Source organism: Lycium ferocissimum, chromosome 2 (assembly GCF_029784015.1).
Source record: "Lycium ferocissimum isolate CSIRO_LF1 chromosome 2, AGI_CSIRO_Lferr_CH_V1, whole genome shotgun sequence".
Classification (NCBI taxonomy): domain Eukaryota; kingdom Viridiplantae; phylum Streptophyta; class Magnoliopsida; order Solanales; family Solanaceae; genus Lycium; species Lycium ferocissimum.
Window position 1 is genome coordinate 48,410,945 of NC_081343.1, and position 15,298 is coordinate 48,426,242.

Here is a 15,298-nt window from a genome sequence, read left to right on the forward strand (position 1 = left end):
CTTGTTAAATTTTCATTGAATATCAATATTTATCCAAGCATTGTAATAAGCATTACCAACTATTGTGCTTCTCTCGATTATTAAATATTTAGATCCAAGTGCACCAACAACGCATCACGTATATAAATATTAGTAATAAAATAACAAATTTCTACAAACAAATTACGAACACACACACTTTTATCCATTAAATCAATTTTTTAACTCCGATAAATATATTTACCTCTTTTGATAAATAAATAAATATATACCTATAAAGATCACTAAAAATGTACAAGCAAGTTGCCCTTCATTAAGAAATTTAAATAACTTTTTTGACATTATTATCTCCTTTCGAACATCATACTAGTAGTTTCTCCGTTTGGTTCCACCATATATAGTTTTTGAAAATTGATTATTCAACGTAACTAATTTAGATTTCCTTAGATTCTATTTATCTGGCATATTCTATAATAGTAATATCTCCCCGTTTCAATTTAAGTATCTTACTTTACTTTTGATCTGTTCTAAAAAAAGTTTCTCTTTTTATATTAGTAAGTGTCCTAAGTGACAATTTTAAAATCAAGACGCAAATGACATTTTAATATATTACACTCATCTTAGGACCACAAGATTCAAAAATATTATTTTATTCTTTAAACTTTATATTTATTCAAAATTGAGATACTTAAATTGAGATGGAGGATTAGTATTTCTTTTTTACTTTTACATCCTCAAGAAAAAGGAGTATCATTTTATTTTATAAGAAATTCGTAATTATAATTAATTCTGTGGCTTGTTTTTCTTCAAAAAACACACCAAGAAAAAATTTCTCTTGCCACCATCTCACAATTGCTGGAACTAGTTTAAATTCTTTTTATTTGCCTTTTGTTTTATGTCACCATAATAATAATGATAAGAATTAAACCGAATCCAATCCTATCGAAATCTTGGTTTCCACCAAACACAAATACTCTCTGCTTCCAGTAATTCTAGGGCTTCAAGGTCATTGTGTTCGGGTTCCGTAGATCCGACAATTCTCTTCCGGGTCGGGTTATTTGATTGCATAAAATGGCCATGTTTTGGCGTATGGCTGGTCTCTCCACTGCTTCTCCAGTAAGCCCTTTTAATTCGATGGCTTATATTGTAATAATATTGGTGTTATTTTTACTGCAATGAAATGTTTGGATACGATTTGAATTTTATTTGTTTTTACTGTCTGAAGTGTTTATTGATTGGAATTGTGTGGGTTGTTTTTATTTTTTAAGGGTATGTATGTATTGAATTTTGTGTTATGTATGTTTCTGTTGTAGCAATTTCAATTTGAAATTTAGAATTGCGTTGAGGAAAATTGATATGTAATTGTACAGGGATGTTTATAGTAGAGTGCTTTTTTGGACTGAATTTATAGTGGAAGTTTATGTTTTGGGATTCTGTTTACTTGTTGCATTCCGATTATCTTAATTATGCGACTGGACGAGACTGAGTATTAGATTTCTTATTAAAAAAAGGAGCATTAGTGTTAGATTGATTTGGACGATGGTTTATTTTTTTTGCTGAGTTAAATAGTGGAGCAATGGAACAGTGGCAGAGGAGAATTTTTGATGGACTGGTAGGCTTTATGATATTTTTTTGATAATCAGTAAACCAGTGAATAGAAGTAATGATTTGTTAACGACTTTCATTACTTGAGCAGCAACTTTTTTTGGGTCCATATTGAATTTCTTGTTATGTATGTTGTTGTTGTTGTAGGGATCTCAATTTGGAATTTATAATTGTGTTGAGGAAAATTGACGTGCAATTGTACTGGGATGTTTATAGTAGAGTACTTTTTGGACTGAGTTTCTAGTGGAAGTTCATGTTTTGGGATTCCGTTGTTTACTTGTTGCATTCCGATTAACTTGATTATGCATCTGGAATAGTGGGATTGTAAAAGAAGAAAAAACTTTGACTGTGCAGATAATGTAAGGCCATCTTTCTATAGCCAGAAACTGTTTTAAGTTTACAAGGATTGAGAGTTTCGATATCAATGATAAGAAAGAGAGGAAAAAGAGCGAACATTTAATAGGCTTTGGTAACAACCTAGGGGCTACATGTATAGGAGTTTTTCCTTTGGAAAATACAAGGTTCTTTACCTTAGTTGGATCTTGCTAATGTTATCTAAACAGTAGGTCGGCAGCCAATGTATGACAGCTATATATCAGGCACATCTTTAGTTCCGGCCTCAATAATTAAATCGAATAATCTTTATAATATACTTATGGAATCTGAAAATATTTTGCAATTTTTTCTTTGGAATATTTGGCAATATTCTTCTACTCAAATTTTAATGAATGCAGTTGCAGTTTGATATTTGAATTCATTACTTCTCTTGACTTACAACATTGCTTACTCCATAGCATTGTATCGGTATTCAACTAATGTTGTTTCTCTAGAAATAATGTGTATAGATTTATTTGATACACTTACCATTTTCAGGTGGAGACGATTTTGGATAAGGAAAATTTTGCACTGGATGATCTCTTGGACGAGGATGAAATAATTCAAGAATGTAAAGCTCTTAATGGACGCCTTATTAATTTGTAAGCACCTTACTCTCTCGTGTTTCTTCCGAGGTTGTTGGTATACTAGGTATAAGTTGTGATGACATTAAGGTCTATTTATTTTGGATGTGATGTATAACTACAAAGTTTCTCCCGGTCATTGATGTTTTATGGCAGTCCATTTAAAGTAAAGATCTTATAAGTCTAGATTTGCTGCTGTATTCCAAACAGTGAGGTTTAGACGAGGGAGTCTAGTGATGCATGCCGTGCATTTTTGAACTATTATTTACGGTTTAAAACTGGCTAGTCTGGTTAGTTAAGAGCAGGTGGTTAACTTGTGTTATTCTGTTTTATTAATTAAGACTACGAAAGTTAAGGTGTGCACTGAATAAACCGTGCCTAGTTCAAGGGTAGTGAGGTATACTGCCTAGATTCCTTTTTTTTTCTTTTGGGTGGGTGTGTGTGTGTGGGGGGGGGGGGGTTGTTGATGGGCTGGGGCCATCTCTGCACAACATTTTTCTTGTTGTAGGTCTTAAATGTCATCTCATGGAACAACCAATCGCCAAAAAAACTTCATTCCATGGAAGAAACTGATCTTCTTATGCTTTTGTTTCTGACAGTCTGCGAGAAAGAGCTCAAGTTGAACAACTTGTCAGGTACATAGTGGAAGAGGCTCCAGAAGATGCTGAAAAGAGACGAACATTTAAGTGAGTGTCTGACTGTGGCTTGGATGTTATTTACATTTCATATTTATAGGCTCTGGATGATTCTTTGGATGAGAATATGAGTTCTTTTTGTTCTTTGATCCAAGCGCTAATATGAGTTCTCGTTTTCTTTGACCCAAGTGATGTATTAAAAGACTGGTTGTTCAACTTGTGCCATAGGTTTCCTTTTATTGCTTGTGAAATTTTTACATGCGAAGTGGACATAATTCTCAAAGCTTTGGTTGAGGATGAGGAGGTATGAACTCTAATTTCTTCATATTCTTTATTCAGCCTTTGTTCTATGCTTAGTTCCTTGAATATTGTTTATTTAGATTGGCTCTCTCTTTTTGAATGTCAGCTAATGAACCTGCTATTCTCATTCTTGGAACCTGAGCATGCACATAGTACTCTGTTGGCTGGTTACTTCAGCAAGGTATTATCATTATCCACTAGCTACATTAGTATGAATTATGCTCAGCTATATATATATATATATATATATATATATATATATATATATATATATTCCTTTTGTATTCAAACCTTTCTTGATCAAAAATATATATATTCCTTTTGTTTACTTCTCTAAATATATTTAACTGGAAGGCGAGTGCTAATAAGTTTGCAAGGTGAATTCCGTTACTTATCAAAAAACAAACTTGTAAGGTTGATAACTTTTCTGTTGGCATGCCATGCTTTTAACTTCCAAAAACAACTTTTTCTTAGAAAAACTTTGAGGGTCTTTCGGACCCCACATTGTGGGATTTCACTGGGTACGTCGTCGTTGTTTCTTAGAAAAACTTTCTATTATTCAATTTATCCTGTGTAGTTGCTATGGTTTTTCTCCCATTGCTGCCAAAAAGCAAGGTGATAGTTGCATGTTTGGATAGTCAACTGTAAGACTGAGTGAAGGACTTTACCCACTGGATTTTGGATGAAAATAATGCTGCATTTAATGTTTTTTTTGGGAATACTTTCAATTGTTAAGGCTTCTTCCTTCTTCTGAGCTTATATTCAGTTTGTCAGTGTCTGTACTGGACTTTGATGCCCACGTTTCTTATTTTAGGTTGTCATATGCCTGTTGCTGCGGAAGACAGCACCGTTTATGAACTATGTACAAGTAAGGCCTCTGCTTCTTCTTAGCTATCATAATTGATTTGCAGTACAAAATACACACACGCGCGGAGGAAATGATTGGATGTTATATCAGTTGAGGCAAAGATGGGCTATGGATGTACCAATGAAACCTTGCTTCCGTTTAGTTTCCAATCCAATTCTTTTATTTTCTTTAAGATGGTAGAGGGTGTTCGCCTGTTGTCACTTGTCTGTATCTTCCTAGGTTTAAAATGCCAGTTTTTAAGTAAAGAAAAATGATTAGTTTGTTGAAAGAAAAAGATAAGATAATATGACTAACTGGTATGGTCTACCAATAAAATTGTTTCTGTATTTAATGTATCAATAGTCTGGCTAGATTTTGTTTTAAAAAAAAATTATTGTCCTTTGTACAATGGAGAGAAGTTGATTTCTGCCACCTCTTAATTCTTTCAATAAAAAAGTCAAGGACAGTCAATGATAATGGTTTATTCTCTTGTAGGCTCATCAGGATATTATCAAGAAGTTGGTTGATCTCATTGGAATTACATCCATCATGGAGGTTTATAGTTTTTGAAATGGTTTAAGGCATGTTTTGGTTGTTCGACTTTAAGTAAATCTGGAAGTTCTAATGCTTTTGATTTTAGGTGTTAATTCGCCTAATTGGCACTGATGAACATTTGTATAGCAACTTCTCGGACTCCATGCAGTGGTTGGAAGATACAGATGTGCTGGAGATGATCGTTGACAAGTTTAGCTCATCCGTATGTCAATTTCCTGAATTAATTTAATGACACTCTAATTTTCCATGTCATTACATGATCTTTGTGTCCGATATCAGACCTGGCTTGTGGAATTAAGATAATACTGCACTTCTACTTTATGTTACCATTCTCCCAAAAATAAAAATAAAAATACAGCACCCCGACGATATTGACCTAGGTGTTGGGGACTGATGGGAAGGTTGATTCATCGATTTTATATGTTTAACATTATGTGCTTATTAGAGAATGTTAGATGGGGCGGATCAAAAAATGATGGTCTGGTGTTAATCTATTTAGTTAGTGACTTGGTACCCTACACGCTTGTATTGGTGTAGGTTACTATGGTAATGAGATGCTCTGTAATTGCAGGATTGCCCTGAAGTGCATGCTAATGCAGCAGAAACTTTGTGTGCCATTACTCGATATGCTCCCCCAGGGATAGCTGCCAAAATATCCAGCCCAAGGTGCTTTTAGTATTGTGGACCTTCATTAACTTTGGATTCAGATTGAAGCCTCAGGCCAGTGACAGTACTGTATTTTCTAGGATCTAACAAACAGATATTTGATTATACGATGTTTCGCAGTTTCATTGGGAGGTTATTTCGTCATGCTCTGGAGGGCTCAAGACCTAAATCCGTTTTGGTTAACTCATTATCTGTATGTATATCGTTGTTAGACCCTAAGAGGCTATCATCGGGAACATATTACATGTACGGTCGCCAGTCAATGCAGTGCTCTGGAGTAAGTGCGAATCCTGAGACTGTTGAAGGGATGTTGGGAAGCTTAGGTATGGATTTGTTGGTTTTCTTTCGAGAATATCTATTGGTAGACAATGTTTTTGTGCATCCTCTCAAACTCCCACCTTCCCCTTTAAATAGAAAGGATTTTAAACATTTTTTTATCTTGCAGATAGTGATTTTAGGCTCTGTTATATTGCTTAATACATTTAGCCTTTTATATATGGGATACAAGATTTTCCTAGTCATACCACTCTTAGATTTAGCCCTGAGGAATTCATTCTCTCTTCTTCTTTTGGAGGTGAGTACACCTTGAAACAAAAATTATGTGGTGCCTTCTTTGCTCTTAAGGTTCCCTAGAGTCTCTTTTTGGTAGCAAGTGTTAGTGTGAATGTGGGAAGTCTTCTAGGAGTCTTATGGTGTGGGGGACGGGTTTCCCATGTGGATAACAGTGCCTGCAACAGTTATGTCAAATTGAAGGGAGTTGATTGGTATCAAAATTCAATATAATAGACGCCTGTTGGCATTCCAGCCTTCTCCTTTCAGGGCCTATCTGAAAGAGAATCCAGTACTTCTTGGTCGTGAATGTCTGAACTGGTTGTTTGCTGTTCAAGAATTCTTGTTTAGGCAGTTCATACCATCCATACATAGTGTTTTGTATGTAAACCAAGAGCAATAGCATGATGAACCAAAAAGTCTCCAGGACCTATTGTTAAGAATAATGAATTACTATTTTCATTAACAGCATTTAACCAACCCAGCAACTAGATGCTTCGACCCGCATTGAATGCTGGGCCACTCGTTGAAGATAAAAGTACATCAAACCCATATGAAGTTTTACCATGAGCGGATTTCACTAGGTATTTTGACTTGACTTGTAGAACATATATGTTGGTTTATTTTAGTGAGATTGAAGGATAGCTGTGCGGTGTGTGCTTACCATGGAATGAAATAGTACTTCAGCAAAGTTGGATTTTGGAGAAATAAATTGAAAGCACAAATGAAGTTAGACATGGTATGTGTGACTTCATAGTACTTGATCAATATAAAACCAGTTGACTTTTTCTTTTATTTGCGAGGTTTAGATTCTAGGTTCCCTTTATGAGTTGTGTATGTGATCTTTGAGATTTTTTTTACTTATGTGCGTTTTTGCTCTTTGGTTTGACATAATTGGCTACACCACACGCTATTGTGAGTAGTAAGTTACTGTTGGAAAAGGTAGTTGGGTACACTGGCTTGATTGTATCATACCTCAACTGTAACCTTTCACATCCTAATTAATTGGAGACCCATTTGATGCTATGGTTGTTCCTCTGCTGCCTCTTGTATTTTTTTTTTGTTTTCTGCTGGATAGGTCAATTTTTTTTTATTTTTTTTTGGAAATACTGAGTTTGAGATAATACATTGTGCTGTACGAGTTGTCTAGGTTCGGTATGTTTTGCATGTGAATTAGATATATATGCTATGATTTAAAATTGTCTCTTGCCATTCAAGTGGAATAACTTTTTATAATTGTTTGTTTATGCAGGTGATTTACTGAAGCTTCTGGATATTTCATCAGAGGATTATGTCTTGCCAACAACATATGGAAGCTTACGTCCACCTCTTGGGAAACATCGTCTGAAGGTAGTTATTGAACATTTTCTTTTAGGAAATAGCGTATTGCTTGGTTCACATACTATGTATGCTTAGATTTTAATGCAAGGGTTGTTTATGTGGAGATTAATAATGAGATTGCTGTACATGAATTGCTTTAAAAGAGTACTGTTGTCTTTAAATAATATATTACCTGCATTGCTAATACACATCTTCTTATTTCACATTCTATCCATAGATTCCCCCATAATGTACTGCATGTATTATTTAGTACTTCCAACCAGATGCTGTACTTATGTGGTTATTTCTTACTGATGCGGCTAACCAATACTGTCTTATCTTATGCGGAGTTTTATGGTGTCATTAATTATTTCAAAGTGCCAAGCAACTGACCCCCAAGTGTCTGTCTTTGAAATTTGAGACTAGAAATGGATATAATCTAATTTTGCTTTGGTCTAGCTTAGAGATCAGCATTGTCAAAGATGAAAAGTGCAGAAAAACGCCAAGGTCTTTGAGGCTTTAAGCGCAACACAATTCTTGAATGCATTGTGCTGATAGTATTTTTTGCGGGAAATGGAAATGGCGTTCAAATCTTTACTTTTTTCTTTTAGTAATTGGGAGTTTCAGTTGTTTTTTTTTGGGATAAGACATAATTAGCCCCCTCAACTGACCTTGTTTTTCCAAGTACACACTTGAACTTTGGTGATTTGAAGTAGAATTATTATTCACTCTTTTGCTGACATAGCATGGAGTGATTATATTCTCTTAAAACGTGTGAGAAGCATTAGGAAAACCTCTCTTGGCTGGAAAATCAGTAATCCTGGCCGGGAAACTCAATTTTTGATTGGCCAGGCTATACTATTCAGCTTTAACTTCACTCTATCTATCATTTTTCAGAACTCCAGCTCTCTTATCTCACTGATCTCCAACCCATCTCTTTTATCGCACTAAAAGCTCCTTAGTGCTGTAGCTAACAAACAACTCAAAGACGCCATTAGAAAAGACCCCCTCAACATATCCACTCAGTTCACAGTTCATAGAAAAAACCCAACGTATTTGCCTTGCTGACTTCACCCAAAAACCACATCCTAGATCCATCTAAAGGGACCTTCTGTATGGTGCTTTCTGAAGAGATCTTTGTAGTCCAAAAAATAAGTTGTAAGAACTTGTGCTAGGATTTTCATTTGCTTTTTCAGTCAGTATGCGTGTGATTTGTTGATTTGAGTGGTTAAACTTGAGTGTTTTTTGTATTGAAATAGGGGAGATAAAAGTGAAGAAACAATTAGGAAAAAAAAAAGAGAAAAAAGAAAAGAAAAATGGGTAAATGACACGCGGCATGCTGCAGCACGTGTATAGTCACCCTTTTTTCCATTTGGGTAAATACCTCTTAGGGTGGTGTGTATAGTTGGCAAATGAGGGCCAGTTCCGGGGGTTAATTGTGTATTATCACTTATTTTTTCTTAGATCGAACATGCCCTTATATCTATCTATGTCGTGCAATGCCATCAATACTTTGGAGGTCCACTTGGTCTCAATAAAATTTGAAATATTATCCTTCATGCTTGGTCTCCAGCATTCATTTCTCATGGATTTAACCGTGTGCAGATCAATATTTAACTTGCATGTTAAAGTAGCAGCAAGTTTGCGGCGCGTTATACTTTTGTTCTAAGTTACTTGGACTCGGGTGCGGGTGTCCGATTCGGGTGCGGATCTAGATGTCGGATCCTTCATGATCTAAATTTTAAGATTCGGGGATACGGATCCAGTTATGGATACGGCTAAAAAAATTCAAATATCTAAAAATAGAGTTATAAAAACCTAAACTATGGAATATTATGTGGAAAACTTGAGGAAAAAATATTGATCAAGAGGAGAATCCCCAAAGGAGATAAAAGGAAACAGAGTGACATAGAAATTTTTATATACAAGGTATTCCATTTTCTTCAATTTCACCTTAGCTTTAGTTGAGTGACATAGAAATTTTTATATACAAGGTATTCCATTTTCTTCAATTTCACCTTAGCTTTAGTTTTGATTAAAGAAATCATTGAATATGTCTGGAATTTTTACGTCGATTTTGGTCAAAGCATCCAAAATCAGTTGACCAGATCGGGTACAGATCCCACACCCATGTCGTGTGGACATGGGTGCGGCACCGAAAGTGCTGAGTCCAAGTAACATAGCAGTTTTGTTGAGTCTGTCAGTATTATCTTTTCAGTAAGTAACTTAATAAAGACTTTTGGAAAAAGATGAAGACGCGTATACAAATATAATTGAGTTTATGAATAAGAGGACTATAGTGTAACATCAGCCTGCCTTTTTCAGCGATTCGTCCATATTGCTTTACAAATCCTCCCCTAGGTCCCTTTCCGCTACTCCCACCCAGAAAATAAACAAAGAATTATGATGTAAATATTTCTATGCTCTCTCCGGGCATTTCTTTTATGCTATTGCTTACATATATGATATTGACCGAACTCCAATAGTCTTGTTTTTATCTATCTAAATAACAAACAAGAAAAAACAAACTACCGTCCACCTGCACTGTGTTTTACAGTTATGCTGGGTGGTATATAGGACTTTGATTCCTCAAATTTTGATTTCAATCAACTGGGAATTTCAGATTATAGAGTTTGTTTCAGTCTTGGTGAGTGTTAGCAGTGAAGCTGCTGAAAAGGAGTTGATCCGGCTTGGTGCTGTTAAACGCATCCTAGAATTGTTTTTTGAGTAAGTGCTCCGTAGAATTATTAAGTTACTATATTTTCAATAACCTTTTGATTTCTGTTACTTGGTATTGTCTACGTATCTGATTAGTGTTACTTCGTATTGGATATAGGTATCCATACAACAACTTTTTGCATCATCATGTTGAGACTATCATAGTTTCGTGCTTGGAGAGTAAGAATGTTCAATTTGTTGAACATCTTCTTAGTGACTGTAATCTTCTCGTGAAAATTCTCGAGGCAGAGAAAAATTCAACGCTTGCTGCTGATCCATCCAAGGTAATATTCAAAATATAGGTGCTTTGACTCAACATTCTTAATTTTACTTGCTTTTCCTTCCTTATTATTATTTTTTTAATTCTTTTCCTAAATCCTGGGCTATAGTGTTGAAGCCTTCAGTCATTGAGTTTTTTACCGTGGATACAGCCAACAGCCTCTGTTGAGGGAAGATCTCCACCCAGGATTGGAAATATTGGGCATGTGACACGACTAGCTAACAAACTTGTTCAACTAGGGAACAACAATAATGGCATACAGTCGCGTCTGCAGGTGTTTGAGATCTCTGGTTTTATGTGTTATCACTTCTTTCTATTTGTTCACGTAATTCTTCCAATTTAAATCCATCCTGTTTTACTGTGCTATTCAGCTACACAAGGCATAGGGATGTTTGCGCTTCAAGTAGCTGAATTTTGCTTTTTGATACTCAAGGTCCATTTGGGTTGCTAATACTGATATGTCGCATTTTCATTAAGTGGTTCAATCAGGGAAAGTAATCATGACCCTATTGAATAGGGATTGAGGGAGTAATGGAGTTTTAACAAGTCACTTCTCTAACTTTGTTGGGTCTCTTATTTGCTTTCCGTTGGTCAGCCCAGAAGTTGCTCTATTCTACTCATATACCTGGTAGTGTAATAGGTGTTCAATCAGCTATTTTCTTTTTGATAAGGAAATGCTGTATATGTGAATGATCAGCAACAAGATGTGCTGGAACATTAAGAAAATGACAAGCATCTGTTAGTTATGACAGAATATGTAAAGAGTTGAAAAAATAAAACATGGCCTCAGCATCCTACTAGACATTTACATTTGCCATTTTCTCAAATAGATAGGAAGAGAATACATTTGAACTTAAGACTAAGTATATTTAGGGTCATCATCTCTGGGTACTTTGAGGTTAATTTCAAATGCCTCCTATTATCTAGAGCATTTACCTACTTGTGTCAAGTTTTGCTCTTATATGATTGGGTTTTCTTAATGCAGTCGCACTTTAGTGATTTGATATGGTCAAGTTCCTATCCACATTAGTTTGAGTGGTTGTTATTGATTGCCTCAGACATGTATGAAGTAGGAGCCCTTTGCAGTTCCTTTTCACCATTAGCTTCTGCAAATTCTTTTATCAAATTATCATCTTTTGCAAATTCCTTGTCCTAAATGCAACTACTTTTGGCAGGAGAACAGTGAATGGATTGATTGGCAAACAAACATCCTTCAAAAACGGAATGCTTTGGAAAATGTCTTCCAGTGGGCTTGCGGGTGAGTGTTCCTCATTTGCCTGCTCAAAGTTATTTTGAATAGGAATCACTTTGTGCTGGTTAGTTTTTCTGGTTAATGCCGCATTTTTGCCGTACAACCTTTCATGTTATATGACTAATTTTGGTTCTTGAATACGTCTCATTAATGCTGCATTTATGTTTTAACACAGAAGCATTTCTGAGTTTTCCTGGCTGAGTTCTTTTAATGACATTTACCTTATAAAAAAATATCTGGCTGCAATGGAAGAGAGATTCATGCCCGGATTTGAGTGTTCCTCACTTATTCCTCTGTGTGAATTTTATAAACGTTATACCTTTTTTCTTTTGATTTGGACAAAACATTTTATACGTCAGGAAGGAAACATAATTGATGATTATGCGAGTCTTTTTCTTACTAATGGTCAATACTCAGTACATCCTTTCTATACAAATGATATATTTTCATCTCTTTATTGGATTGATCCCGATTGTAGTTTTCTACTTTCTTTACCACCAGAGTATAACATTTTACTATTAAATTTTGTTTCATGTACCTCTCTCAGGAGACCCACGTCACTGCATGACCGAATGAGGGACAGTGATGACGATGATTATCAAGATAGAGACTATGATGTTGCAGCTCTGGCAAATAATTTAAGCCAGGCTTTCCGATATGGAATCTATAACAATGATGAACTCGATGAGGTGCTCTTTCATACCTTAAAAAAAGACAACATCGTTGTGCATTTCCTTCTCTCTCTATTCTTTTACCATGTAATGGTCAAGGCTAGGATCCCGTGTTTATAGCTGGAGAAGGTATCGTTGACAAAAGTTTTGGAACACTGATAGGTAGTTGGAGAATTGATTTTTTCTTATATATAGTGGTCCTTCCTTAGAGCTGCCTGGTAAGTGGGATCTTTAGAGATGAAGCAAATGTGTCCTTATCAAAAAAAGTGTGGGATCTTTAGAGATTGAAGAAAATGTGCTTTGATTCATAAAAGTGCCATACCTTTTGGCATATATATTATTGAATTTGAGTGTTGTTTGTATCTTCAAGTCTCGATCACAGCGACGGTGGTTCCGATCCATGATAGAACTTTTGACTGTATAAAGCCTCTGCTGAAAATGGTAAGATCCACAGTTCAAATAGATGTAGCTGGGTTAGACAAAACGTCCTGGAATCCGGGGCTGCATTATATGGTAATCATCCTAGATGTAGTAGGGTAAGACATAAATGAGTGAAGCTAGAATGATTTTTATCCGGTTAATATCATAAGAACAGTCTTCCTAATTCTGTCATCATTAGGAATATTGGTATTTAGGTAATCTTCCTTATTAAGTGGACTTCTTTCATTTTAAGCTTAAGCTTACCTTATCTCAAGTAGCCTAAACTCTGCAGCACTCTGTGTATTGTCTGCAACCAATTCAATACAAGTTCTATCTTCTTTTTCCTCTCTTTTTTAACAGTCCCCAAAACAATGGGATGGCTTGATATTTGTTTGTTCTTTTTGTAAAACTTTTTTATAGCTTCATGTTTAATCCTTAAATAGCTGATTCTTTTAAGCACATGGTCATTAAGTATATTATCATCAAATCGTGTACTCAAGGAGGAATTTATCTGCATGCAGGCTCGTGGTTCACTTGAGCGGGATGATGAGGTAACTGTCAAGGTTTTATTTTAATCCTTCTGATTGTTCAGTTAATGAGATATACAAACTGTCTGCTACCGTACTTCTATGCTGTTTGTGCATATGCTCGAGAGAGAGTACAAGACCTATCTTCTCTCCTCCTGATCCACTTTAGTTTAGCTCTCTAAATTGTTATGGGTCGTATTCATTTGAATAAACTTTTCTGATTTCCTGTAGGATGTCTATTTTGATGACGAATCTGCTGAAGTTGTGATATCTTCACTTCGTTTGGGGGACGATCAGGAAAGGTCGGTAAAAGCAGTTCAGAATGCATTTTTTTCTTGTCCCGGTATCATTTGCATCAATGAAGTTACTTATAATTGCTTTGCAGTGGATCACTTTTTACAAATTCCAACTGGTTTGCTTTCGAGGATGACAGAACAATTAATGATCAGTCCATTGGCTTGGTTGCTTCTCCCTCACCTAACACTGAAGACACTAATGTTATTAAGCTCAGCACGAATGATGATGCAGCTGTTGCTGATGAAGATGAGGATTTGGCAGACACTGCCACATCTGAGCGACCTGAGGCAAAACCAAGTTCTGATCATCCTGCGCCCACTAGTTTGTCTGAGGACTTGCATCATGCTACAGGCAGTGAAGCCATTAAGCCTCCTGAATGGGTCGAATGGCGAGAAAGCTCTGATACAATTGGAACGTCCAATCAAGCCTCGGATTCACCTGATGTTGCTGTTGTGGTCAGGCCTTCTTTACCTAATGGCGATATCATAGTGGAATCAGAAGCTCCAAGGGATACTATTCAGTCAAAAGAAGAAAATGCACATATTCCACCCATTAATGGGTGCACCAGTAATGTGGAAATTGAATTTGAAGGATCACCAGGTGATACCTCACAGCCTCCAGAAACAGGTGGGAGCCAAAACGCTGGCAATCCTAGTTCTGGTAGTATCGAGAAGCCACTTGCTGCAACTGAGGGTTCATCTAGTGGAGAAACCAAGAACTGAAGTGTGGAACTACTATGAATTCTTTATGTGCCACCGTGAGAGAGCAAACCCAACACTTATGCCTTTGACCTGGTGCGCTGATGAGGGTCTCAGCTCTTGCTGTCAGCTGTGACTACTATATGTGGTTTTGGAGCCTGATGTACATTACTGGGGCTTATTAGTCGACTTAGCCGCAGATGATTCTTTCCTCAACTTAGGTAAAGACTGCTCTTACTTTCATTCTCACATATAAAGGCCTTTAGTGCAGGTGATTCAGTAGATCATACTTTTATTATTAACACAGAACTGCTTCTAGATGAGTCCAAACTGCTGAAGGGAGTTGTGTGCTTTACACGTTGAAAGGATCTTGTTTATATCTCGTAATTATCATTCTTCTTTCTTAGTCCATTCTCTCATCGCCAAATTACTGATCATGGTTGGTGAAGTAGGTCTATTGATCTTTCGGTCTTCGTCAATGATATTGGCAACCATTTTATGTTTTACATATTCCTTTCGAGAAATGCACAGCGTTCCTGTGTAGGCTCCCAGTTAATAAGATGTTGCGATCGACTCTGTAGCTCCACTGTTCTCTTCCCACTAAAGTTTGTTGTCAATATATTTTAGCTTTTATGATTGTTCTTCATGACTTCTGTCTATTTGTTGTGTAAGTTCTGGATTCCTCGTTTTCAATTTCAATCAATTTTCAAAAATTGATTCTATTGTTCATGATCTCACGCACATGCATATGGTTTAGATTCATGTATCATAATTTTAACAATTTTTAGAGTGAAAAAGTCACCTCTCAAGAGAGAGGCGAATACTCAAATTCAACTCAAGACGCCTATAATGTCTCCCAAAAATATAGTTTTATTGAAACATGGGGCCTCAAGCCATCAAAACGTTAAGTTAACATAAAGCTTTCTTTAAAGTAAGTTTCTTAAACATTAGCATAAACATGTTATTTATGTCAAAGGCCATTTGGAAGTCCGGAAAAAGTCCGGCGTATTTCAGTCAGCA

The 15,298-nt window shown here is 36.0% G+C and overlaps 1 protein-coding gene across 2 annotated transcripts; it reads left to right on the plus strand.

The window, feature by feature from the left end:
• Window positions 1-784: 784 nt before the first annotated feature.
• On the plus strand, window positions 785-14,684 carry LOC132041702 (uncharacterized). Of its 2 annotated transcripts, none has more exons than XM_059432413.1 (19): window positions 785-1,095; window positions 2,458-2,561; window positions 3,143-3,229; window positions 3,407-3,482; window positions 3,585-3,659; window positions 4,293-4,346; window positions 4,821-4,880; window positions 4,966-5,082; window positions 5,452-5,546; window positions 5,667-5,869; window positions 7,348-7,445; window positions 10,039-10,142; window positions 10,252-10,417; window positions 10,565-10,687; window positions 11,589-11,671; window positions 12,213-12,354; window positions 13,278-13,319; window positions 13,515-13,585; window positions 13,669-14,684. In XM_059432413.1, the coding sequence occupies exons 1-19, from the start codon at window positions 1,051-1,053 to the stop codon at window positions 14,300-14,302; spliced, it is 2,379 nt and encodes a 792-aa protein (XP_059288396.1). In that variant the 5' UTR covers window positions 785-1,050; the 3' UTR covers window positions 14,303-14,684. The 2 variants fall into 2 exon arrangements, with proteins under 2 accessions (XP_059288396.1, XP_059288401.1); XM_059432418.1 differs by having other exon boundaries at window positions 786-1,095; window positions 13,278-13,307.
• The last annotated feature ends 614 nt before the right edge of the window (window positions 14,685-15,298 follow it).

Coding starts and splice junctions, on each gene's coding strand:
- LOC132041702 (XM_059432413.1), top strand. CDS start 1,051: ATGGCCATGTTTTGGCGTATGGCTGGTCTCTCCACTGCTTCTCCA. Junction 3,660..4,292: donor TGGCTGGTTACTTCAGCAAG/GTATTATCATTA, acceptor TTCTTATTTTAG/GTTGTCATATGCCTGTTGCT. Junction 11,672..12,212: donor GTCTTCCAGTGGGCTTGCGG/GTGAGTGTTCCT, acceptor TACCTCTCTCAG/GAGACCCACGTCACTGCATG.